Source organism: Balaenoptera physalus (assembly GCF_965194825.1).
Source record: "Balaenoptera physalus genome assembly, chromosome: 8".
Lineage (NCBI taxonomy): Eukaryota > Metazoa > Chordata > Mammalia > Artiodactyla > Balaenopteridae > Balaenoptera > Balaenoptera physalus.
Window position 1 is genome coordinate 73,314,380 of NC_138887.1, and position 24,875 is coordinate 73,339,254.

General features: G+C 42.3%; 1 protein-coding gene across 16 annotated transcripts in view; it reads left to right on the forward strand.

Annotated features, from left to right (window-relative positions):
• The window catches only part of LOC309665525 (uncharacterized protein), a 572,167-nt gene that overhangs the window by 352,047 nt on the left and 195,245 nt on the right, over positions 1-24,875 (forward strand). For 8 of the 16 annotated variants that reach the window (XR_014266444.1, XR_014266445.1, XR_014266446.1 and 5 more), the window contains exon 5: positions 673-18,035. Coding sequence is in view for 6 of the 16 variants with exons in the window: in XM_082472155.1 (XP_082328281.1) it covers positions 17,676-17,732; positions 17,897-18,035 (196 nt within the window). In the remaining 10 variants the exon portion in view is untranslated. The remainder of the gene's footprint in view (positions 1-672; positions 18,036-24,875) is intronic. The other 8 variants (XM_082472155.1, XM_082472156.1, XM_082472157.1 and 5 more) reach the window with 2 other exon arrangements.

Consider the following 24,875-nt stretch of genomic DNA (forward strand, 5'->3'; position numbering starts at 1 on the left):
ACCAGAGCACTCATCACTCTATTGTAATTGCTGACTCTTCTGTATTCCTTATGATTTTGTCAGTTTCTTTAGAGCTGACAAAAAAAGTTTTAGTCCTCATACTCCCGAGGTGAACCAAGCCTTTAGTCTCCATATTCCCAGGGCTTAATTCAGAGCCCACAACATAGAAGTGCTTAATAAACACAGCTTCACTTTCTCCTCAGGAAACAATATAACCTCTATTTATGGAGCAAATGCAGGTTTGTAAAAGACTTAATTTACTTTCCCTGTGCCTCTGCAGCAGAGCTGACTTGTCTCATTCCAGCTTTGTAGTTGACTTGGGCAAATTTTAACTAATTTGCCTAAAATCAACTAGCTCCTAAGTGACAAAGCAAGAACTGAAATCTCCGTCTTCTAAATCTTAGCCCAGTGTTCTTTCTTTTTAACCCCAGGTTTAAAATGTATTTACTTAACTTTTAATGTCCTTACTTCACTCCAGAAGAGAATTTATTCAGCAGACATTTAAGCATCAACCATATATTGGGCACTGTTCTTCAAGCTAAGAATATAGTCATACATAAGACAGAGCAAGTGGGGGTTAGACAATAAACAGTATTTAATTTAATTATTTACAATGAGATACTTAGCATTTACTATGTGCCAGGCACTATTTTGTATGTTTTTCATTTACAGATGAAGACATTGAAGCACAGAGAAGTGAAATCACTTGTCTAAGGTCACACAACTGGTAAGTGGAAAAGCTGGAATACAAACGCAATCTGCTTCCCGAGTCTGTGCTCATAACCACTCCTCCAGTCTGCCTGATATAAAATTTTCTATAATGTTAGGTCATGATAAAGATTCTAAAATAAGAAGAGCAGGGTAGGAGGCAAAAGGAATAGGGGATGCTGCTTTAGACATGGTGAACAGAAGCAGCCTATCTGAAGAGGTGGCACTGGAACAGAGGCCTGAATGAAGGGAGGGGTGAGCCTTGATGGGGAAGAGCATGGCAGGAAGAGGGAACAGCAAGTGCAAAAGCTCTGAGATAGAACAGTGCTTGGTGAGTGTAAGGAACAGCAGCGGCCAGTGTGAACAAGGGGAAAGGTGATGGAGGATGCATTTAGAGGGGCGATCAGGGGCAACATGAGAGAGGGGTTGGTTTTTGCCATACTGAAGAGTTGGGATTTATTTTAGTATGACTTATGGTAGCTTACATAATTACAAATGATATAAAGAATAAAACAAAATCAGATAAGTGAGAAAAAGATTGGGGATTGGGATAAAGGTAGAAAAAATGAAGCAAGGGTAAGGTTAGATACAAAATTTAGACCTTACCTTTTGGTAGCGTATGTAGATCATACACTTTGCCACCAGCATCAGTCTGCAAATTTGAGCTTGAACTTTCTTGTGGCCATTGCAAGAGGGAAATATGGGCCAGTCCATGCTTCTTAGTATCAAAAGATAAAAAGAAAGATGTTGTTTAGAAGCACACCTATTCCTAGTACTGAGACCTTAGGGAATTCACTAGCTGACAGAGAAAGTGAGTTGGAATCCTGAATTGATCAAAAGAAAAATTAAGGCATTTTGTAACTAAAAAGAGGTATTTTATAACTACACTGAGATGTACAAAATTTGAATGGTTTACCCATGGTGGAAACATCAAAACTGAATATTAAAATCTTCCTGTGTTTCTTTATATACAGAAGTTTCAGTCCACACAATTTACAAAGACCACATTTTGAGGCTCAGATCATGTCCATGATAGTAAAGTGGTTGATCTAGGAAATGGTTGATTCATTCATTGGTTTAGGCCGATGCAAAGGTTGGGGTGGCAGGCCAGTGATGGTTGAGAAAAAGAAATGGACCACATTGTAGCCCTATAGAGGCCAGGTAAGGACACGGTGTTTCTCATTTCTAGCATATGAGGAGAGAGAGGAATCTGCTCTTTTACTGTATTCTCTTGACAATCATTACTGAAAGCCAACTTTTTTTCTGCTTAGTAAAAAATGGAGAGAACAGGCAGATTGGTTGACAAGGCCATGAGGGGGATGTTTGTCCACTAACCCGTGGGCTCGTTAATACTCATAACAGCTCCTATGCTTTGGGCGTTTACTCCATTCAGACAGACTTGATTTCTTTCCATGCATTCCTAAGTAAAGCTCTTTACCTTCTGGAGGCAGGCACTTGATAGGATTTAATGGGACGAGGAGCCTCACAAGCCTTGGGTGGTGTGCCTTTATTAAGTCCCAAAGTTTTGACGACATGACAGAGAGAACATTTGAAAGCCATGCAAATTGTTCAGGCTATTCATGAACTACATTACAAATTGTAACACCAGAGCCCTAATGGTCTCTAGTGACTAAAGAAAGGCCAGGGCTGAGGATGGAGAACCTGGCATCATGCACAGAGGCTACTGTTGATGATTGCTCCAAGGAAGAGAGGAAGAGAAAGGAACCCGGGGCCGTGAATAATCCCACACTCTTGATGCAGTCCTCTTCAGACCCCTCTGATTCTTTGCATTGCCTCAGTCTTTGGTTCCCCTTCATACATTCTTTCTCTTGTCAGAGAGGAGAGGAACTGAGAAAACACCTTTGGGTTTGTTGTTAAAAAGTCATGGAGCCTTTCTTAAGGGCAATCTCAGTAGCAGGAGAGGCGGGAACCAGACGCAGAGAAAGCCGGCGGCGAGGAGGTGGAGGTGGGGAGGACTCACCCAGAAAGTGGCAGAGATGGGAGGGAGAGAATCACATGGCGGGTTAAAGATGCAGTGGGGTCCAGAGCTATGCTCTTTCCGAAATAGAGGCGATCTGCTGTGCACGGACAAACGGAAGAGTTCCAGAGGATAAGTGAAGGACCAAGGTTGGAGTCAAGAAGGAATGAACAGGAATTAGCCTTATGTTTATCCTCGGAAGAGAAACAAGACACTTCTGAGACAGGTTCAGTAGAAGAGGACACAAGAGCTGTTATTTTGAGGAGAAAGGAACTCTTGCTGTCCATGCAGCCTCATTCTTCTCAGGAAAAATAGGAGTGTGGTTGTGTGTGTGTGTGTGTCGGCGGGGGGTGTTCACCTACCAAGAATGAGGGAGGGGAGATAAGACTAGGGACTAGGGCTGGGGGGGAAATGGAAAAATGCTGAGATGGCTTCTGTCACATTGCACAGAGCTCTTAGGAAAGGGCTGGATGAGAAGCAGCTTCTCAGTACAGATGTCTGGAGGTATCTTGGTACTGTTGAGAAATAAAGAATAAAACTCAACCCTGGCTGGGTATAGAAACAAACAGATTTTCTCTGCTGAGGACTCAGGTGTGAGGGGAGTGAGGGGGAAGAAAAGGCCTTAGCAGATTTGGGAAAGATCTCAACAAATACTAGCTCCAGTCAAAAGCAACAACCAGGAAAGTAAGTTTCTAAACCTTCTAGCTATAGTCAAGTATATAATGCATTTTCCTCCAAATAATTGATTTACTCTTCCATAAATATATCATTTCTCACTCTATTTCTTCTTTCCATTCTCCTGCATTTATTAAGTACCGTTGGACCGTGAACTGCACCAGAGACTATTTCTAATAATACTCCTGCATGTGTAGGGCACTTTCTTTCCTATTCACTTTCTCATTTCATCCTCTTGAAACCCCTAACAGGACAGTAGGAAGGGCAGTTGTGTCCATCTCATTTTAGATGAGGAAAGAGACTAAAGACAGTCTCAGGAAAGTGACTTCTAGCCCTCCAGTTCCCTACATGCTCCCCTAGCCCTGGCTTTCCCCTTCACAGCTCTATCACGTCATAATTATTTATTTGTGTAATTATTTACTTAAAGTCTGTCTTCCCTGCTGGGTTGTAGCTCCATGAGAGCCGACTAGGGGTCTTGTTCACTATCATTTTCCTAATGGATCCTGTTATCACTGAATCTTCAATGTCTAGACTCGTAGCAGATAATCAGTAGATTTGCTGTTGGAGGGTCCCCCTAATCTTTCTTGAACAAATCCTTTTCTTTAAAGATATTTTACAACTAAAAGACCCTTATAAAGCTATATGAATTGAGATTCTTGAGCTTTTACATTTTCCCCAGTATTTTACAGTGGTGTTGCTTAAACTTAATTTAACAGCATATCTGACATGTAGCAGATGGTCAATAATTTTTGCTGTGGTTCAAGAGTGATTATATCTGTGAAAAGAGCCAGAACCTGAGCCTCGTGCCCTGACTCAAGTTTGCATTTGTTCTACTTTTCTCTGCTTCCGCAGTATAACTAGAACAGTCCTGGAACATAGCAGACAACCAATAGATAGCTATTTAATGAATCAATGAACTAGTATCACTTGATACAGAATTAATGTCTGTGCAATTAATTGTTTGCTGGTTCATTGTGTTTGAGTATCTACCAGTGACACCTGCGATTTTTAAACTCCATTGTTATGTAGCCAAGAATGATTTTGTTTGCAGTAGAAAAATAGGAAATGGACATAGGCAATAATAAAATGGAACCAGAGAGCTGAGAAGTGCTTCTCCCACCAGGCACATCATTAACCCGAGGGAGAGGACTTCAGTTATCTTTGTTTACCTCTTTGATATTAGAGAAATAAGATAATGAATGTCTTTTTAAAAATTATATAGCAAGCAATGGATTATTGCTCAGCTGAAAACAATCACTAGACTAAACTTTTAAGACTTGCCACACTTTCCCCAGTTGGCCTAACTTTGCCCCTACTAACTTCCCGGCCTCAATTTCCCCATCTGCAGAATGGGATGCTAGTGTCTGCGTTACCTGCCTCTCTGACTCAAATAAGATGGATGTTTAGTAAAAGCCATGTTTTACCAAGCTTGGTGGCAACTCAAAGGATGACTTGTTAACTGAAAATTTCCTTATGACAGAGACTCATAGAAAAGGATAAATATATACCACAGGCATTTTATCTAAGTGTATATATCTAAAACATAGACCTGTATCTTCAATGACCAAGCTTTTCTCTAGGACATAGGTCTCTTCTTCCAGTATGGATTTGCCAATAGGATGTTCCCATGGTCTTTATGGCTTGGATCCATTTCTTATAAAGAAGTTAAAACTTAAAGACCCTTGTAAAATGATATAAATTGAGAGTCCTGAATTTTTAAAACATTTTTCACCAATATTTTACAGTGGTCTCACCCAAACTTAACCTGACAGATAGCACTTGTTTTGGCAACTCATTTTATGAAATCTTCCCAAATCATTCAATTCTATTTTTGTGGAAACAACTCTCTGCCTCTTCACATTCATAGCTCATCAGTTTTAAATTAATCAAGTTAATTAGTATAAATACTAATATAAATTAAGTACAACTGCTAAAATTAAATTGAGAAATAACTGTAACTTGGTATACCACACAACAGATGGGAATAGAGGTGCATGGCATTTTAGAGCAGTAGCTTTCAAACTATTTCAGTGCACATCCAGAGTAGGAAAGACATTTGCTGTTGCAGCCCCGTAGACATGCACACACACACATGCGCACGTGCACACACACACACACACACACACACACACACACACTCACTCATACACATACAAAACACACATGCTCCTCAAACAAAAATTTCAGAAAATACACCTAACCTTGCCCTTATCATGTGTCATGTACTTTGATGTTTTTTCTTCTATTTTACCTATTGACTTGAAAAAAAATTCTGGATACAACCTTCTAAATTGTTTTCATGATACACTCATGGATCTCAACATGGAGTTTGCAAAGACCCTGTCCTACAGAGTCAGTTTTAAACAAGAGTTTTGAGTATGATATGGTCCTCAGCCGGCACCTTGTATGAAGGAGATGGAGAGAGTCAGTGGGACTGGCAAGCAGGTAGAGTGGAGGTTGGCTAAGAGACTTTCTAGTGTGTATGGAAATGTGTTGTAAATGTGTGAGGAACTCTGCCAGTGTGAGCCTTGGTTTTCCTCTAGAACAAGGCTCCCTGGTAATTGTTCTTAAACCCTGTGCTAGGTCCCCCAGGTGTCCTGTTAACTGGGTATGAGATGGATTTTCTGTGCCCCCGTCAGGGTAGTGGAAATCAATCCAAGTAGAAGTGGTGTGCTCTCAGCCAGTCCACAGAGAGACCAAGGATGGTGCTGGAGACAGTGCTGCCAGCTCTTTACCTGCCTGCACATCGCGCTCCTCCCCTTGAACATGGCAGTTCACGAGTGTATGTCACACGCTGAGACGACTGTCAGCTGGAGCAGGGCGACTCATGGACCACTCACCTTTAAACCTTTAACTCACTCATCAACCCTGATGGAATGATCATTCGGCTCTTTATATAGGAAAGCATGAAAGACTCCTCTGGGGTCTGGGATATAACCTGAAGACAAATAGAAATATTAGAAAGGAGAAAAGATAAGGAAATGATCTGAGGCTGCAATTGCCCATCCAAACCAGACATGAGCTGTCCAGCTTCCAGAGAGTCGGAAGAACTTTGAAGGAGCTTTATCAACCTTGGGTTGCTATACGGACATAAGTACTTTGTATTCCTGATTTCATTCTTCGGGGATCTGAAAAAGCATATCCTGGAAAAGTTCACTCTCATCTCAATAAGGCTTTCAACACCTGGCAAAACATGGAACCCATCGTCAGCCAAGGCCTCCCTGCCCCTTAATAACCAGATAAGGTGGGCTGGAAACTCCATTCTACTCTCTGGCCAGCCAAGGCCTTGCTTTCACATTTCTGTGACTTCTAAAGAGTTGGGGGATAATTATTTTGGATTTGAGGGCTTCTGCAGCTAATTGTTCAGTTACGTGCATCCGTACATGTGACCATATTGACCCAGATGTAGAATTGAGCCCTTCCTTAATCTCCACAAAGATCTGCTTTTGTGTTAGCGGGCACATCAAAAGCTGTGAGGAGGCAGAAATAGGGTTTCATTGCAGCAGGTGAACTGAATTATTAGGCAACCTATTTCTTATTTTACCCTCTTTCCTTAACCCTTGTCTTCTACCCACCCCCAGGCATTTTTTAAGGACGTCTTTATCCCCTATACTGCCTGTGGCCTCACATTATCTTCGAAGCCTCTCAACGCCTTTCCACGCTCAGGAAACCTACATATATTTCTCTCCCTCTGTTAATCAGAGCAGTTCTATTCTCTCTGACCCTTATCGCCAAGCTCAGCTCTGGTCCTCACCTTCACAAATCCAAATCACACCCAGCATTCAGTGGTGGAAGAAAAAGAGGATAATTGCAATAAAAATACTTCATTTGAGAAAAGAAAAAAAAACCCAACATACAGTGCCCACTGTTTAAAACTGGTGATATCTCATGCTGGACAAGAGTGGCCATGCTGGAGTGGCTGCCCTGGCAGTGGAGTGGGCTCTAGAACAGTCGACCCGGCTGCCTCCAGCTCTGCTCTCTGGAAGGTTCTCTCCTGTACACTGTCCACCATGGCATCGTGTGAGAGGATTTTGGGGAAGAGGTCCCTTCCAGAGGCCGTAATCATTCCTGTAGTTGCCCACTTCCTGTTAGTTTGGATTTGGGGCCTGCTCATCTTAGGGGTTGAGCAATTACAGGCATTTTAATGCCAAGCTGGGGTTTCTCTGGCAATTCCAGTTGTTTCAAACTATCTGCACATTATTTTGGCTAATAATAATCATAATACCTAACATATTTATACATTTATTGAGGGTTTTCTATGTTTAAGCAGTCTTCTAAGCTCTTTATATACACTGTCTTAACTGAATCTTTGAAAGAACCACATGAAGTAAATACTACTATTGCCCCTCTTTTGTAGGGAAGGAGATAGAGGCAGGGAGAACTTAAATAACTTGCCCAAAGTCACACAGCTAGTGACATTGGGATGGAATTCAGCTAAACTGACTGCAGAGCCCAAGCTTTTTAACACCTATGTCATGTTGCTTAACAAAAGCTTGAGTTATGGTGACTTGAACACAGACCCAGATCTCAAAGCTTCTGTCCCTTAGCAGTGTGCCTCTGTGGTCTCATTTTGGCCTCTGCCTCTGAGGATGGCTAAACAATAGCCTAGGTGGGGAGGCACAGCCATCCGTCCCTCGTTCCCAGAAGTTGGTCCAGTACATGACTCAGCACACTGAAATTTGACAGTCACCCCCTTTGTCAGCTGGGAGCCCTCAACTAATCAGGGATCAGGATTTTCCCAGATCTTACTCTTATCTCCCCCTGAGTTTCCAGCAATTTTTTTCCCCTGCCTCTGCTGGCACTAACTGTGACGTGGGGAAGAGGATTTGACTTTGCCAAGCCTTCAAGCTCATGAATAGCTGACTTGCAGTTATCTAGCACTGCTGACCACAGGCTAACAAGGCCTCACCTAAGAAAGTTGTTTTTCCCCTGTCATGTCATGCTTTTAGATGGGTCAGCCTGTAGGAAAGCTTTTGTCTTTCTTGTCAGGCCATACTGAAGCCTGCAAGATATAATCCTAACACTTCCTACCAAGTCTGTGATCTGTGATAGAAATATGGTTTAAATCCCAAAATACAGTAGGCACATTGGCCAGGAAAGACTGAACTACACTATATTAACCAATGCCTCCAAAATCTCAGTGGCTGACAACTACTAAGGTTTGTTTCTTCTTCATGCTTCATGCCCCTTGCTGGTCACCAGGGGGGCGCCCCACTTATCCAAACTGAGAAGTTCAGCCAGTATCTTGAACCCAGCATTGTGGGTTGCCATGATGAGAGCAAGGAGTGCTTCAGGAAAATCTTGTACCAACAGTTAAGTGCTCAATTTTGCTCAAAATGTATTGGTCAGAACAGGCAGGTCACATGACCCCACTCAATCACAGGAGCCATAAAATTAAATTCTAGCATACGTCTGGAAGGCAGAGAGCTGCAACTGTTGGGTGAGATACTAATGCCTGCAACAGTAAGCTTTGTCACCACGTTACAGGTGTTACCAACTTCCTGGCCAGGAGAAAGGGAATCCTCGGCACTCTATCCCCCATCCTGACTTAACCAATTGCATGTTATGTTCATCCCTTGCAACTCCCCACCTCCAGGTGTTAATATCTGCAGTATTCAGGATTATTCTGGTTGCAAGTGACAGAAAACCACTTTAAATTGGCTTTTGAAAATATGGAAATTTTTGTTTACATAATTAAGAAATCCAGAGCTGCACTGAGCTTTGGAACTAGCTGTAGCCAATAACCCAAATGATATCTTTAGGAGAGTGGCTTTCTCCATTTAATTTTTTTGGCTTTGCTCTTCTCTTTGTTGGTTTCATTCTCAAGAAAGATCCTTTATAGGGTGGCAAAAATGGGCACACATACCCCTAGGCTTATTTTCTAGCTATCTTTGTGGAGAGAATGTGCTGATTTTCCAGTAGCATTAGCAGAAGTCACTGATCCAGCTTAGAACACATACATATCACCTGTCACTGTAGCCAAGGAAGTGTGGTGCCCTGATTGGAAGTTCTGAGTCATGTGTCCAACCCCAAGCCTAGAGGGAAGTGGGCTCCACCAGGACTTTATGGGCCAAGAACAGGGGAGGGACAGTTCCTGAGGAAAAGGAAATGACCTGGTCTAGAAGAAAAGAAAATGCATGACAGATGGGCAAAAACAATAGATATTCACTACAATTACATGTCATTTGTATCCCCATTTTCTGGTTGAGGATATTGAGACTTTGTAAGATTAAGTAACAAGTCCCAGATCTTGCAGTGTAGACCTGAAATTCAAACTCAAGTCTGATTGCAAATGACATTTGATTATTTGCTGTGCTCAGTTGCCTGCTATACATTCCTTTTACTAATCTAATAATCTGGAAAGTATGACAAAAATGTAGCATGAGCTTTTTTGAATGTTTAAATTAAAAAATGAGATCTACAGTACTTCTCAATATTTAGAAAATGTTGATGAAAAAGATGACTATAATATGATATGAAACCCCAAGCTATCTAAATCTTCCTACAAATAGAAAAAAAAAACCATGAATTTTTTTAAGTTCATGATCTCCTTTAGAAAAATTAAATGGTGAAAATGAGTTAATTGATAAATACAAATTCCTTTTTAGAAAGGACACAGATTTAATATAAAGTAATTGCCTCTTTATGACTAATTTATCTTAAGCCTGACTGCTTTCAACTTATATTTTGCCCTTATTCAGACCTTATCTAGGAAAATAAATGAACCTTTCATTCTGGAAGGAGATAGAATGGAGAATGCCCCATGAGGAGACAAAGAAGAAATAGTCTGAGTTCTTAAAAGATGAATTGAGATCCTTTTCTTTTCTCCTCCTGGTTGGTGAGGAAGATATACATATCCCACTGCAATAAATCCTGAGTCACTTATAACACAGTCCTTTCTAATGTAGATCTATTTGGAATGCCTTCCCCCAACCCCCCAGAGTCCACCGCTGTCTTGTCCGTCTGAGCCTCCCCTGGGAGTCTGATGTGCAGTCATCTGCTCCAGGGCCCATGGAGAGACCATTTTGGTTGCTGTCTGTTAAGACAGGGTGCAGCTTGCTTGGCTCCTAAAACTCCATTTTCATGCTGTGCATTTTCCTTTGAAGTAAAATATGTGACATTCTAGACCTTGGGCCCTTCTCCCCAGGAAAAGGGAAAGCAAACACTGAGACCATCGCTAACATCCTTCAAGGTCAAATAGCTCCAACTGAGGCCAAGGGGGTGGGGGCCAGGGGAAGCAGAATGTCTCGGTTATTTTACCTCTTTGCCTAAACAGTCCAAAGTTACTGGATAGTTGCCGATGAACCCCTTTGTATGTGTAGACCTAGAAAAATTTACATTTTCAATTGAATGGACTTAATTGTCTCATAAAATTGCATTGTACAAAATAGGGGCTAGATATGCAGCATTATCAAATTTGGGGAGCACATGGGTAAAGTCTCTTTCCTTCCATTTGTGATAGCCTGAGTATTTCACAAACAGGAAGTTTAGGGACAGGTCTCAGAGGGGCAATAGATGGCATACCTTAGGCTGGGTACGTAGTTGTGGTAACCAGCATGGCCTTCATTGGTGGCCTTGACCAGAGCTATTTCTCCAGAGTAGTGGGGGTGAAATCCTGGTTGCAGTGGATTCAAAAGAGAATGAGAGGAGCAGAAATGGACCCTTGAGTGTAGAGGCTACTCTTTGAAGGAGTTTTGCTGTAACTGAGAGCAGAGAAATCTGATAATAGCTAGAGGGTAATCTGAGATCAAGAGCGTGTTCTTTGCTTTGTTGTACAGTGGAGAGATAATGGTACAGTTGCATGCTGATGGGAACAATTAGGTATAGAGAGAAGAGCTTGAGTAAAAAGAGGAGGTTGCTGGAGTTGTGTCCTTGAGTAGGAGAGAAGGAATAAGACCTAGTGCATGAGTGGAGGGATTGACCTTGGACAGTTCACTCATCCTAACCAGAGGGCACATGATACTGACAGTATTGGTGCAGAGAGATGGGAGGATATGGTGATAGGAGCCTGTGAAAATTCTCTTCAGATTGCTTCAATTTATTAGTGAAGTAGAAAATAAGCAATTTATCTGAGATGAGGATGAGGGAAGGGGCATTGGAATTTGAGGAGGGAGGAAAATATGAAAGATATGAAATAGTCATCTAGTTGAATGGCAGAATGAAAGACTTAGGTGAACAACCCAAAGCAGCCTATTTCTGGATTTTTAGGTGATAAAGTTAAACATGACCCCACACAGACTCAAGCTGTCAGTACGAGCTTTGAATTCTGATTGGAATTGTCATGTGGTAATGAAATAATGCCTGACGCACAGTGGGGGAAGGTCTACAGGTGGTGGATTTAACCTCACGGTCTTTCATTAGTCTATAAAACAAAAGTATTCTGAATTAAATAAGATAAAGACAGTCTCCCTAGACAAGGATAGACCTGAAATAGAACGCTTTGGAAGATGCATTAAGAAACATTTCAGGCTTGAAGAAAAATCACTGCAAGCGAAGAAGCCAAAAGATAATGCAGCTTCCAAAGGAGGAAACATAATCTAAATCAGAATGTTGTTTAAATGCTGGGGGAACAAAGCCCATCAAGAATATTTTTACAGTATAATTTTGGAAATGCAGAACACATTAACATTTAAAGCAACATTTATAAATAAACTTTTAAATAGTGTTTTTGACCTGACTTGCTCACTCCCCTAGGATGGCATTCAGATGGTCTGCACTCCCTGAATTTGCACACCGAATGTTGTATGTATATGAGTATGTGCATATTTCTGGAAGTGAGCACATAGCTGTCATCGAATTCGCAAAATAGACTCTGATTCCAAAAGAATAATGACTTCCTTAAAAAAAAGAATGATCTACGTCAGAAACTTATTATAGACGCAGAATATTTTACATCAAAAAATTTCTGAAATGAAGATTTAGAAACAGCTTGGAGTAGTAGGAAACACAATGGACCGGGATTCAAGAGTTTGGATTTTAGTTCTAGCTTTGCTTCTTTGCTTCTAATAAGCTGTCTGATAGTGGACAAATCTCCTCACTCATCAGGATATCAGCTTCCTCCCCTGTGAAATAAAGGAACTGGAATGCCTGATTGCTAAAATCTCTTCCGGTTCTAACGTGGTAAGATTCCATGAACGTGTACCACACTGCATCTTTTTTATTAATAAAAATGAGAAAGACTATCTTTATCTAAAATAAAGACTGTGGAAGGGCCTCATGGCCCCCTGGGTCTTCCTTTTCTTCTCCCAGTAAGTCACAATGACAAACCACCCCCTAAATAAAGAGAAGAAACAAGTTGATATCTAGAGGATGCCTTGGCTGAGACGGTAGCACTAAGTGATACTTGACACATTACCCTCTCAGGTGCTTACCAAGAACAGATTTCTAAATATTTACATCTGACATAACAAAATGACAGAGGGGGGTTATTTGTAATTCCAAGACTGAAGAACATGAAGAGACTGTGAGTAAGAGTATTTCCACATGAGAAACATTTGAGTTCCTCCTAATCTTAAGTCCTCTCCACAGTGCATATATTATTGCAACTTTCACTGACAGAGCAGTGAATTTGGTGATGGTGCTTGGATTGCTGTAAATTGTCTGCTGGGTTATCTGTTCCTACCATCTTAGAGCACACACACCTCAGTTACTATGGAAGCCAGCCTCCAAGATGGATCCCAATGATCCTTGTCTCCTCATATTTGCACCTTTATATAGTCCCCTCCCACAATGCATCAGGGTTTGATTGTGTGACCAATAAAATATAGCAGAAGTGAGAATATATGGCTTCCAAGACTAGTTCATAAAGGCACTGGAGTTTCTGTCTTGGTCTTTCGGATCACTCACACTGCAGGAAGCCATCTGCCATGTCAGAAGGACACTCAGGCAGCTCTGTGGAGGATGAGATGACCATCAGGCTGTGACACGCCTGGTCACAGGTAGATTCATCAACCTCAGCCACTCAGTGACAGATTCAGTGAAGTCCTAGAGAATATCCATCCCAATGCCAGGAGGATACATGGGTTTTCCCTGCAACTAACCAAACGCCTCTTTGTGCAGGAAGATGTAGGGGAAGCCCTTGAGAAGAGGGAAAGTAATTATTCCAAAGAGGCTATTATTATTATCAGAAGAGACTGATGGAGCTTGAATTGAGAAGATCAAGTGTTTTCTGCCATCAACAGGAATAGGGCCTCATAAACAAACACAGCACTCCACTGAAGGCAAGCCCATCACAGCTCTCGGTCTCATGTCTGTGAGGCTCTGAGTTTCCACTACTGTGCCCCAACCTCCCACAGCTCTCAGTGCTCCAGATCTTTCCAGTTGGAACTGGAGGAGGGGAAGGATTATAAAGGGATTTTACTTTGGCGGCCAATGCACTGGTCCATGTTAGATATGTCACTGCCCCCATTCATGACCTAATCCAAAGCCACAGCCAAAGAGTAACCAAACAGCAAATGTGTTTGGGTTTTCACGGCAGCCACTGGGTGCTCTGTACCAGCCTTCTGAGCCAAGCCCCAGCTCTGCTGTTCACATGCTGGGTGACCCCTCATACTCTTGGCCTGGGTTTCCTCATTTTTAAAGTATGCTGGAGGTAATAGTGGGAGGGGGTGGCGGAAGATTTTGTTTCTGGTCATTTGTTTGTGTTGTTTGCTTTGTTTTTTGATCTGGGCATGGGGAAATGGGGGAGAGGATGGGACCAGATTAAATTCTCTCAAATGATTATCCAGCCATAAGACTCTAAGGCTTTATGTTATAGCATTTTCTCGTGGGAATGCTGTAGCTTCCAGAGACCACTGCATAATCTACACTTTAATTACTTTATAAACATAACCTGAAGATGTTCAGCAAGTAGACCAAAGGCAGGAAAGCAGCCCCTTAAACTCGAGCCGCTGATGGTCTTCATGGTAGAACAATGAGGACATACCTTGTTTCTAAACTTAATTAACAAAACCCTTAACTATGGAAATAGGCAAAATTACTCCCTAATAGCTGGGCCCTAAGTAGCTAGTCTAATGTAGTCTCTCACAGACGGGAAAGGCCAACAAATGAACCTAAGTGAGTATCCCAGCAGGTGGCCCGCCCTGCTAGGTCTTTCTGTACCCTACAATCTAGCCGTTGTAGTAACAGCCAACCAAGCCCAGCACTCAGATCACAACCCAATGCAAACAAACTCACAGACTGTCTAAATCTTCTAAAGAAATAAAGATGAATGAAAATCAACTGACTTCTTCAAACTTTAAATAGAGAGGTAGGTAGGGGAAGGAGCAAGATAAAATATTTTATCATTTGTGACCAAACGTAGTCATGTAGGAAAATATTTTTGCTATATCAGTGGCTAGGCTCGGTAGTGTAGTATCCGTTTTAACTTTTTTTTTTTTTGCCAGTTCTCCCAAAGGTAGTTTTATTTTGCTGAAAAGGCAAAGAAAGGGGTTAGAAAAATTAGCATTAATTAAACTTTATTTCCCTTGGCCACAGGCCACACAGTTCAAAGAAAGTACAGCCTCTAGCCAAGTCCCCTCACAAGCAAACTTCAGAATGCATGGTTTAATTCATGTATATTTCATTTGTCCGATAAGAAAAAAGAGGAAAAGGGGGATAAGGATAGAAACAGTAAGAAGGTGAACAGGAAGTGTGTCTTCTGTTCGGCATCCTTTAGTTTTCTGCTTTTAGAGTAAACAAGTGGTGGGTGGGGCAGAGCAGGATATAAAATTATTTTCAACTATATAAAAACATATGCAGGTATGTAAATAAACAAATATAATATATTCAGTGAACAAAAGCTCCATTCAAAATGTTATCTTCTGACCCCTGCCTCACACATCTCTCCAAACTGCTTTGGAAATGGATCCAGATCTGATTGCTTCTCACCACTTCACCACTACCCTACAGTCCAAGCCACTATCATCTCTTCAGCAGAATATTTAAACAGCCTCCTAAACTGGTCTCTATGCGTCCTTCCAAGGATTTGTTCTCTAATAAGTCTGATCTGGCTCCCTCTCCTTCTATGACTTCATCTGCTATTCTCCCCTTCACTCCTTCTGTTCCAGCCATGAGCTTCTGTTCCTCAAACATGCTAAGCCTTCTCTCATCCCAGGGCCTTGGCACTTGATTCGCCTTTGCCCAGAACACTCTTTCCCTGGGCTTGCTTCATGGCTTGCTTCCCTACTCTGTCAAGGCTCTAGTGAATGCCTCAGGTTATCAGAGGTCTTTCCAGACCACTCTACGTAAAATGGCAAATCTCCATCCAGTACTTTACAGCTCGCTTGCCCAGTTTTATTTATTTTGCCCATAGCACACGCTGCCACCCAACATACATCTACTTGTTTATTGTCAGAATCTCTCCCGTTAGAATTTACACTCCTTGAGGTACTGTTTTGTTTATTGCTGTTTCCCCACAGCCTACAACGATGCCTGGCATATAATTGATGTTCAATAAATATCAGTTGAATAAACAGATGAATGAATGGATAAATGACTAAATAAAACGCGTACATATGAGAGAAAGTGAGGGAAATTGGGGGAGAATGAAGAGGAAAAGAGTACACAACCTCCAAATATATCTCCCTAAGGTAATAGTATAGGTGAACATCTCATGCTTTTCTCAATTTTCCTAAGTGTATAAAATAAAAATGGGTTACTTCTATAATAAAAAAATAATTAATATTTATCTTAAAACAATTTTGTCACATTTAAGGTTTAGCTAAGATTTGAGAACAGAAAGTAAAAATGTTTTTTTTTAAACCAATGTTTCACAGTTCTAGGAAGATAGACAAGTCAAATAGTAGGTAGGCTTCTTGAGATGAAGCCCCAGATTGTCTCAGTGTTCACCCACTGAGCTGTCCAAGCCAGACACACAGGCTCCTTGCCACCAGCTCCATCTCCCTCTGGGCTCCCGCGGTCACTGGTACCGTCTATCCTCTATGGCTGTCATTCTGTCCTTTCCAGTTCCTGCCTCCATCACTTCCATAAACATCCAGGAGTGATTTTCCTTCCTCGCTCACTTCCCACTATAAACGTCAGTCAAATCTTCTCAGTTTTTCTTCCTGCATTTTTCTCCACTCTATCTCTTCTTGTCTCCCCACACTGTCGCCGCCTTAGGGCAGTTCTGGATCCTTTTTCCCACTAAATTCCTGCTTCCTCATTCTGCCCCCCTGTGCCTAACCTCTCCTTCCCAGGCAGACTCCCTGCTGCTGCTGGAGCGGTTTCTCTATAACACAAATCTAATCATCGCACTATCCATACATCTAAAATCCCTCCGTTCAGTACACAGGGCCTCTTCCAGACCTGACCCTGCCTGTCCCACTAGTCTTCCTCCTGCCTGGGCCCATTGCCTTCATTTCAGCCCAGCCCAGCTCCAGCACTTGTGGCTCGTTGGCCCTGAGCATACCTGTCTGTCTTCTTGGAATGTCAATCCTTGTCCTCTCTAGGGGGCACCTACTCTTTAAAACTCACCTCTCTTGCCACCCTCTCTGGAGGATTCTCTCTGATTCCCATTGATCTAGATGCAATTCCTCTGGGTTCTCTGAGGAATGTGTGCTCTATTTTAGTCAGTGATTTACTCTTTGGAATCTTACATTGGACTGTTAGCCTCCTAAGGAAAGGGTCCAAGTCTCAGACTGAATTTTCATTTTTACATTTAACTCAGTGTTTCAAATCTTGTAGAAATTTAATCAATACTTGTAAGAGGAAAGGGCCAGAAGAGAAAGGGAAATCAGCTAGGTAATCAGCTAGATTAGGGATATAAATATGTTGAGGGAAAAGTCCGTAAGATCTTAAGATGTGCACACTAAATCTCCATTGGATATTTGCAAACCTTGGACCTGAGATATTTAAAATGAATAACATATGATGGTTAAGAACAGACAGGCCACATGAATTTCAATTCCAGTTGAACCACTTAGTAGCTAACTGACCCCAAGCACATTACTTAACCAATTTGAGCCTCAGTTTTCTTATCTAATAAATGAGAAGACTAATATTGTCTCCCTGATAAAGCTGGTATGAGGTTGGGTAATTCACGTAAAGGACTCAGCACAGTGCCTGGAAGCAATGAATGTTCAATAAATATCATTAATGATAACGATGATGATAATCATTAGGAAACAAGACACTGAATGTTTTTAACAGAACAGTAAGAGGAGGCCCAATTATAAAACTATTCAATATGTAGAACTGGAATTACAATGAATGGTATTTCAAAGGCCAGCCCCTAAATTAACATCATCATACGAGGGCCTGGGGATGCCAGCCGGCTGCTCTTTAGAGCATACAAGCCAGCATTACAAGAAAAGGCAGCGGGCTGTTAAATTTTTGCATGATAAAACAGCAGTTTCAAGATTGTGTATGCAGAATAGTTCCACAGGATGGCAATGTATGTTACCTGAAACAAAGTGTTCCAGAATCAAATAAGATTTTGAGACTTTGTAAACCAAGTCCAACAGTGATATTTTTCTGCAAGACTCCTCTGAGCATCTCTGAGAAGGGAATGGCAGGATTCACCCACCGCTTTTAACCATAGCATCCTGTGTTTTTCAGATTACCTCCTGGGACTTTTCAAAAATGCCCCAATTAAAGGAAAGCTCCAAGCGTCTAGCATTTATCATCCCAGGACAACTGAGAAGAAGAAAGAGAAGGAAAGAAGAGAAAAGAAAAGAACAACAACCTTCAAATAATAGTAAGGGTGAATATTTTGTACTTTTCTCAGTTTTCCTAAATGTATAAAACTATGTTACTTCTATAATCAAAAAACCAGGTAACATTTATCTTAAAACAATTTTTTCAGATTTAAGATTTAGCTAAGATTTGAGAACAGAAAATGAAAGTAGACATTTTTTTAAAAAATCAGTGTTTCACAATTTTAGGAGGAGAAGTATTCCTGTGCATTGTGAACTAACAGAAACAAGAATGGCCTAGTTAATAAATGCGGAGTCCCAGACAATCTTAAAACAGCTGACTCCGAGGGCTGAGAGGTACTCAGAGATGCCCACAGGGCACATAACCCTACCTGGGCCCCACCTGGGAGGGGAAAGGCCAGGTCTCAGCAGACGCCTCAATGGGTAGATCTTCAAGAGAGAGCTGTGCTGGCCTAGGATCCCAGCACGCCTTGACTTTTCCCCCTTAACCCTCACAGCCTCCAGGAAGGCACCTCTGATGGCCTGGAGTCAGGCTACTGCAGGGTGGCGCTGAGTTCAAGCTGGGCCAGCAAAGGCCGCTCACCTTCATCATTGCTGAGGTTCTGAGCTCTCTTCTCTCGTATTCATTTGCTTTCAGTTATCTTTGGTGATTCTGTAAGTTTCTCCCTTTCATTCCAGATTGGTTTCCTGTCATTTTTATGAGAAGGAATTTACTGGTGCTTTAAAAATATATAAAAATGTCTTTATGCCTAAATCTTTTCTTATCAGGCTTCTCTACACTGTTTGTTCTCTATCCTGGGTTTTTGGGTTGTTTTTTTTTTCCTTTTCTGAATTCAGTGCTTCTGGGCTCAACCAAATGGAAATGGATCTGGTAAAGGCTGGAGCATGGATGTGGATGGGGCGGGGTGGGGGTGGTTGTATAGCCAGGCCCTGGGGCTGCCAGCCGGGAGCTGCTGCCCTTGCTAAGGCCCATTACTCACTCAGTCACTTGGCAAGACGCTGCCTCCAGGCAGCTCGTCCCCCTGCCTCTCTCTGAATAATACACACACCTAGCAGGGAGCCATCACTTACACAAATAGCTGAGAGCACCTCTGGACTACTGTTCAGCTATTAAGAGTTCAGATGCCCTGGGGAGGCCAGATGGAAAGTTCCAGCTTGAGGTCTGAGCCCGAGTCTGCAGGCACCTTTCTAACTGGCCTCACAGGTGTTTCCTCTGCAGGGCAAAATGCCGGTCGTATCGGTGCCAGGGCTGCCCTCCACATCCTAGGGAAGGGGACCTGCACTTTGCCAGGGCTAAGCAAGCGGCCTCCTCAGGGTCATGGCAAGTGGTGGGTTCACCACTGGTGCTGGGGTGAGGGGGGTGTTTGGGGTGGTGCATGCCAGTGAGCAGTGCCTTGTCCACTCCGCGGCTCCTTCAGGCAGACCTGGCGACAATCTCAAAGGAAGAGTGCATGGCGTGTGGCCCGATCCCCAGTCCCACCCAGGCATCACACACTTAAATTTATGAAGACTCCTAGGAAGGAATACATAGGGAGGCTTAAAATCATTTTGACAAATACAGGGAAAATACCTTCCATAGGGCTGAATGGAAATGAGCAGTTTTCAGAATTGTGTATACCACAATTCTGACTATGTAAAAACGATACCTCTACGATATACATGAGGAAAACAGGAATGGATAAAGCAAAGCAGTTTACTCTGTTTAGTGAGATTGTCAGCGATATTTATTTTTCTCTTCACATTTCAGCTTCTAATTTTTCTACAGTGAGCATTCTTACCCTTATTAGCAGAAAAGGTCACTAAGCCATTTGTTCAAAAATCTGCCGAACACCTCTTTACAGAGTGACAATTATGGATAAGACAGGTATGTGTGTGTGCGCGTGGGTGGGTGTGTGTGTGCGTGATGCTTATATAGATACATATACCATGCACGTATATAAATAAATGTGAACAAATGAATATGCTCGTGTCTATGACTATATAAATTTTATATATATATATATATATATATATATATATATGTATATAATTTCATGATTATCTTCAGAGAGCCACCAATACAGAAAATTGACCTACTGGTAAACCCACAGAAATATGTCACACCCAGGAGGCCATCAACAGATAAGACAAAGAGACAGAACCACTAGCTGGGATAGGGTCTGTCTTCATTTTCTGGGGTTAAGTGACTGTTGCAAAATAATCTATTTACTCTTTGTGAAGATGGCCATCTTGACAGAATAAAATGAGGAAGATTCTGCCCGGAGCAGAAGCTGTGTGCCACCATGGTGACAGTCATCTTAACAGATACTTGTGCCCAGGGCCGGCTTCTCTCTCCTCTTCCTCTTCCCAAGTGAGAAACTGCACTTCACACGGACGGAACAGGGTAGGGTGTTTTCTCTCAGAGCAGAGCAAGCCCAGTGCCAGGTACGGAACACCTTGTGTGCTCGGCTGGCCTGGCTGCCCCATCCACCTATTCTGCGGGTCACCGACCAGTGCTCCCTCAGACCGGTACCCATGTGGCACCCCCCAAGGACCCCCTTTGGGGAAGAGCCTTGGGAGTGCCTTGGCCAGCAGCCTCGAGCACTCAACCTCCACACCTGAGAGCTCTCAGGACTTGCACCTCAGTGTATGCCCCACTCTCATCCTGGAGGCTTTGTGCAGAGAGGAGTGGAGCCTATGAGGAATAGGCTCATTATGCATGACCTGATCCTTAGAGACACAGCGGGAAAAGGGGGGACCTCAGAGGGAAAGGGGAAGGGATGCTGAGCCAGATGTCCGAATTTCCCCTCTGGAGTTTCTTCATCCCTTTGGAGTTCTTAAAATTTGATCCCACCTTTGTTATTACCTATGGGGGAATGGCATGCTTCCTTAAACAACGTGTTAAACAATCATTCCAAATATTTTCTTCAGAGAGCTTTTGCTTTTTTTCTGGTTAATCCATGTAGGACAATGTTTGGTTGCGTGTGTGTGTGTGTGTGTGTGTGTGTGTGTGTGTGTGTGTGTATCTTCATGCATGCATGGTTAAGAAAAATAGTTGTTCACTCCAGTAACTCATTGGCAAGATGGAGGCTTCCAGTAGGTGCTGGGTGATATCTGAAAGACTTATAGCCCATCTGTCTGTTCAATCATTTGTTCATTCATTCTAAACATATAATGCAAAGATTGGTTGTAACTAGGTGCATAATGGGCTTGGAAATCCAAGTTATAGTCAAAAGATATGTTTACTTTCTGCTATATAAAATACTGTAGGCCTTTGTTACTAGCAAAAGCTAGTAATTATAAAAATGAGTTTATAATCCATTATAAATATTTCAATTTTGGCCAAAATTTAAATCAGAGCAAGCCCAACGAAAAGCCTTAGTTTTTGTCAGGACTTTGAGTAGTAAGAGAGATTCTATCCAACTAGTTTAGAGTACAAGAGGGAGTCCATCCATTCCCATAATTGGGAAGTCCACAGTTATGGGATTTAAAAAGTCAGGTTCTGCTGGATCCAAGGGCTTAGATGACATATAGGGTTTCTTTCTCCCCCAGTCTCTCTTTCCTCTCTCTCTTGCTCTTACTCTTTCCCTCCGGTTGGGAAGATAGTACCGGCAGCTCAAAAACCGTATCCTTACAGCTGTTGCTCCAAATTGATCAGGCGTGCACACTCTCTCTCAGCATCCACATAGCGAAGTTCAAGAAGAATGACCGTTTCAGTGCCAGTCATTCTGGTTTGGGAATAGAGGACCTGGACCGGCCCAGCAGGATCACAGCCCCTTCTGCATGTGGGGTCACGGGGAGTGCTAGTGGCGTGGATTGCTGTGGGAGAGGGTGCTGGTGGGCTGGGATGCTGCTCTGGGATTTGTAGATATATAGGATCCTGTGGAAGTGTGGAATCACAGTTCTCTAAAGGAAAAGTAAGCTGTGCTTACCTGAAGAAGGGGAAGGGAATGCCAGATGGACAAGTAACTTCTCAAAGCATTACTGTAAAATGTACCTGGAAAGAGATTGATCCTGATGAAAATAATCTCAGGAAACTAAAAGTGGGAATGGAGAAAAAACTGAGATGATTTAACAGTGTTGACTAGAATATTATCATTCAATTATTATTGGCTCAAGAGAGTTTGCTTCAGAAAATACCTTCACGGTGAAAATTCAGGAAAAATGGTATCTTGATTAAAGTGTTTGTTTTCATAAAACAAAGTCCAAATAGCCTCAGAGTCAAAACAACTTTTCCTGGAACTGAGGTATTTTTTCTCCCAAAGAAGTCCAAATTTAATTAAGATGGGATAAACAGCATCTGGACATTCCTGATCTTATATCTTGACATAATTTAGCCTCAGAGGCAGTCACATTTTTCTAAGAAGATGATCCATTCATTCCTTAGGATGTGCTTTGCCCTTGAGTGGAGCAGAGAGGAGAGTTGCTGGGGTGTGTCACAGGCTCGTCACCACCGCCCATCGTCTCTGCTTCAGGGGACTCTGCACTGGAGGCAGAGAGACCCAGTCCTTCACAGAAGTATTCGAAAGGCTCTTCAAAGTCATGGGGCTCTGAAGGGGGGGGCGTCTGTCACCAGCTGACTCTTGGCTGTCCTGCTTTGCAGTTTTATGACTTCTGTTTCCATCAGTTATCTTGTTTTATGGCTGCAAATGATAAGATAAACTGGGTTTTCTCTCTCTCTCTCAGCTGGTCTGTAAACCAAAACAGATCATTCCACAAACCCATGCCCTCTCAGATCTCTTGTAATCTCACCCATAACAACTCATGCAGGCCGAATATTGAACTCCAAAGCCTGTCTCAAAGGGCAAGAGACTAAGCTGATGCCAATTTTGAAATAGGTTTAGCAAAGCTGTCTCCCTCAGAGATCCCATCATGCCTCTTTGACAAAGCCAATCTCCCTTCTGGTCCTGTGTGAGCAACTTCTCCTTAAGTCTAAAGCCCATCAGCTGTGTGACTTGAACGAGTTACTTCACCTCTCTGGGCTCATCTATGAAATGAACAGACAGGATTAGGTGATTTCTGTGGCCCTTCCAGTTCTAACAGCCTGCAATGCTGTGACATCTGGATGCTATATACCACCACCATGATATAGGGAAATTCTCTACAACCATAACTCTTCCTGGTGTCTCTCGGATAAAGGCCAGCCCTAACCTCACCCCCAAAGGGTATGTCTGCAATTGCAGGAACAAAAGCAAGGACAGACAGGGGGCCAGGCACCAGCTATATTCAGATTAAAATTGGTAAGGTTACATCAGTAGCATCCTTAATAGTGTGGTCATTTCTTTCTCCTTCTCGCCTCTGGGATTAAAGCTTGTGTGCTGACTGTTGAAAAATCAGTCATTAACAGCCAGGAAATGACTTCCTCATCCATCAGAACACTGCTCAGCCATGTTTCAGCTTTTTCCCCCTTTCCCTGTGTAATTATTCTCATCCACCACTGATTACAGTTTATAATAGCCATAATTCTCTCCGAATCAATCATTACTTCACTTGACCACGAGGTTACCAGAAGAAACATGAGGGAATGCAGATAGCCCCGGCTGGGTTTTATTTTTTGGAAATTGCCTGCTTTTGTCTGGATCTCATTTAATCATCTGGATGTTCAAAGAAAAGCTAAGATTTTAATTCAAAGGCACTTTTTTTCTACTTGCCCTTAACTCTTTTTTTTTTTTTTTTAAGAGGAAATGATGGCTGGTTAGCGGAGGCTAATGCTGTGCAAAATCTGCCACTGGTATTGTTTGGAGTGACTGGTGGGGGACACAGTGGGGATTCTTGTCGTGCATCCATATGCTTCTTTGGCACTTTACCTTCCTGAATGTGGTTCAGGCTACCCGTCCTGAGTGGTTTCCTGGAAGGTTCAAGAATTGTTATTTCCCTCCTTGGACCAATTAGAGCAAAAATTCCTACTGGGAAAAACAAAGTTTTTTCTTACACATTCTGGAGAGGTATGACAATCAGTCATGTACAACTTAGTGAGAATTTAAGACAGTTCAGTTTTATTTAGTATTTACCAGACTTACTATGTTCAATATAATCTGCCAGTGCTTTGGTAAGTTAAAAGAAAAAAAGAATACCATCTAGTCCTCACATCCAAAGCTCACATGGTAATGGGAAGTGGTAGGAAGATAAACATAAAAATAACCATTTCAGCATTCATCACATGTGCCTTGGATTTGGGGGGTACAGAGTGCATCAGGAAAATGAGGAGAAGAGGCTATTTTTGTGCTAGGGATCTTAGAATTCCTAGAGGAAATGTGATTTGAGCTGAACCTTGGAGGAGGGGAAGGATTTGAACAAGTAATCATTCCAGGAAGGGGCAGCAGAAATTAATCACAAAGGCCTGGGAGGTGAAGAAAAGATTAGGGAGACCGGTGCCCAGGAGGAAAAGCCCAGAATAGTAGAATGACTGGGGGACATGGGATGGTGTGAAGGCCCAATGGCTGGCTGCAGCATCACGTCACCCCCAGGAAAGCTTCAGAGAACCACATAAGCTCTTCTCAGGGAGTTCTAGAAATACTTGCTGAAGCAGCATTGGCAAACACGAGAAGATAGTGCAAAACATCACATAATTCAGAATATATTACTGGAAATGTGACGTCATGGTTAGTGAAGTTTGGGACCTACTAGTTATGATGATGAAAGGAGTAATTTTACAATATTGGACCCCCATCAAAAAAAAAAAGTGGTCTTTTCTAACCCAAACAAAACCAGGTTGAAGTTGAAGCTCTAACAAAAGACATTTTATTTTTAAAGTCTCAAAATATTAACATAATGTTTTGGAAGTACTGGATCAGCATCAACAGCGAATGTTCTCAGGCCTGTTTACACAAAGGAAAGGTTGAATCAGTGGTGGGAGTGGAGGCAGCACACTTGACCTTGCATCCCTCCTTACTAGTACACCG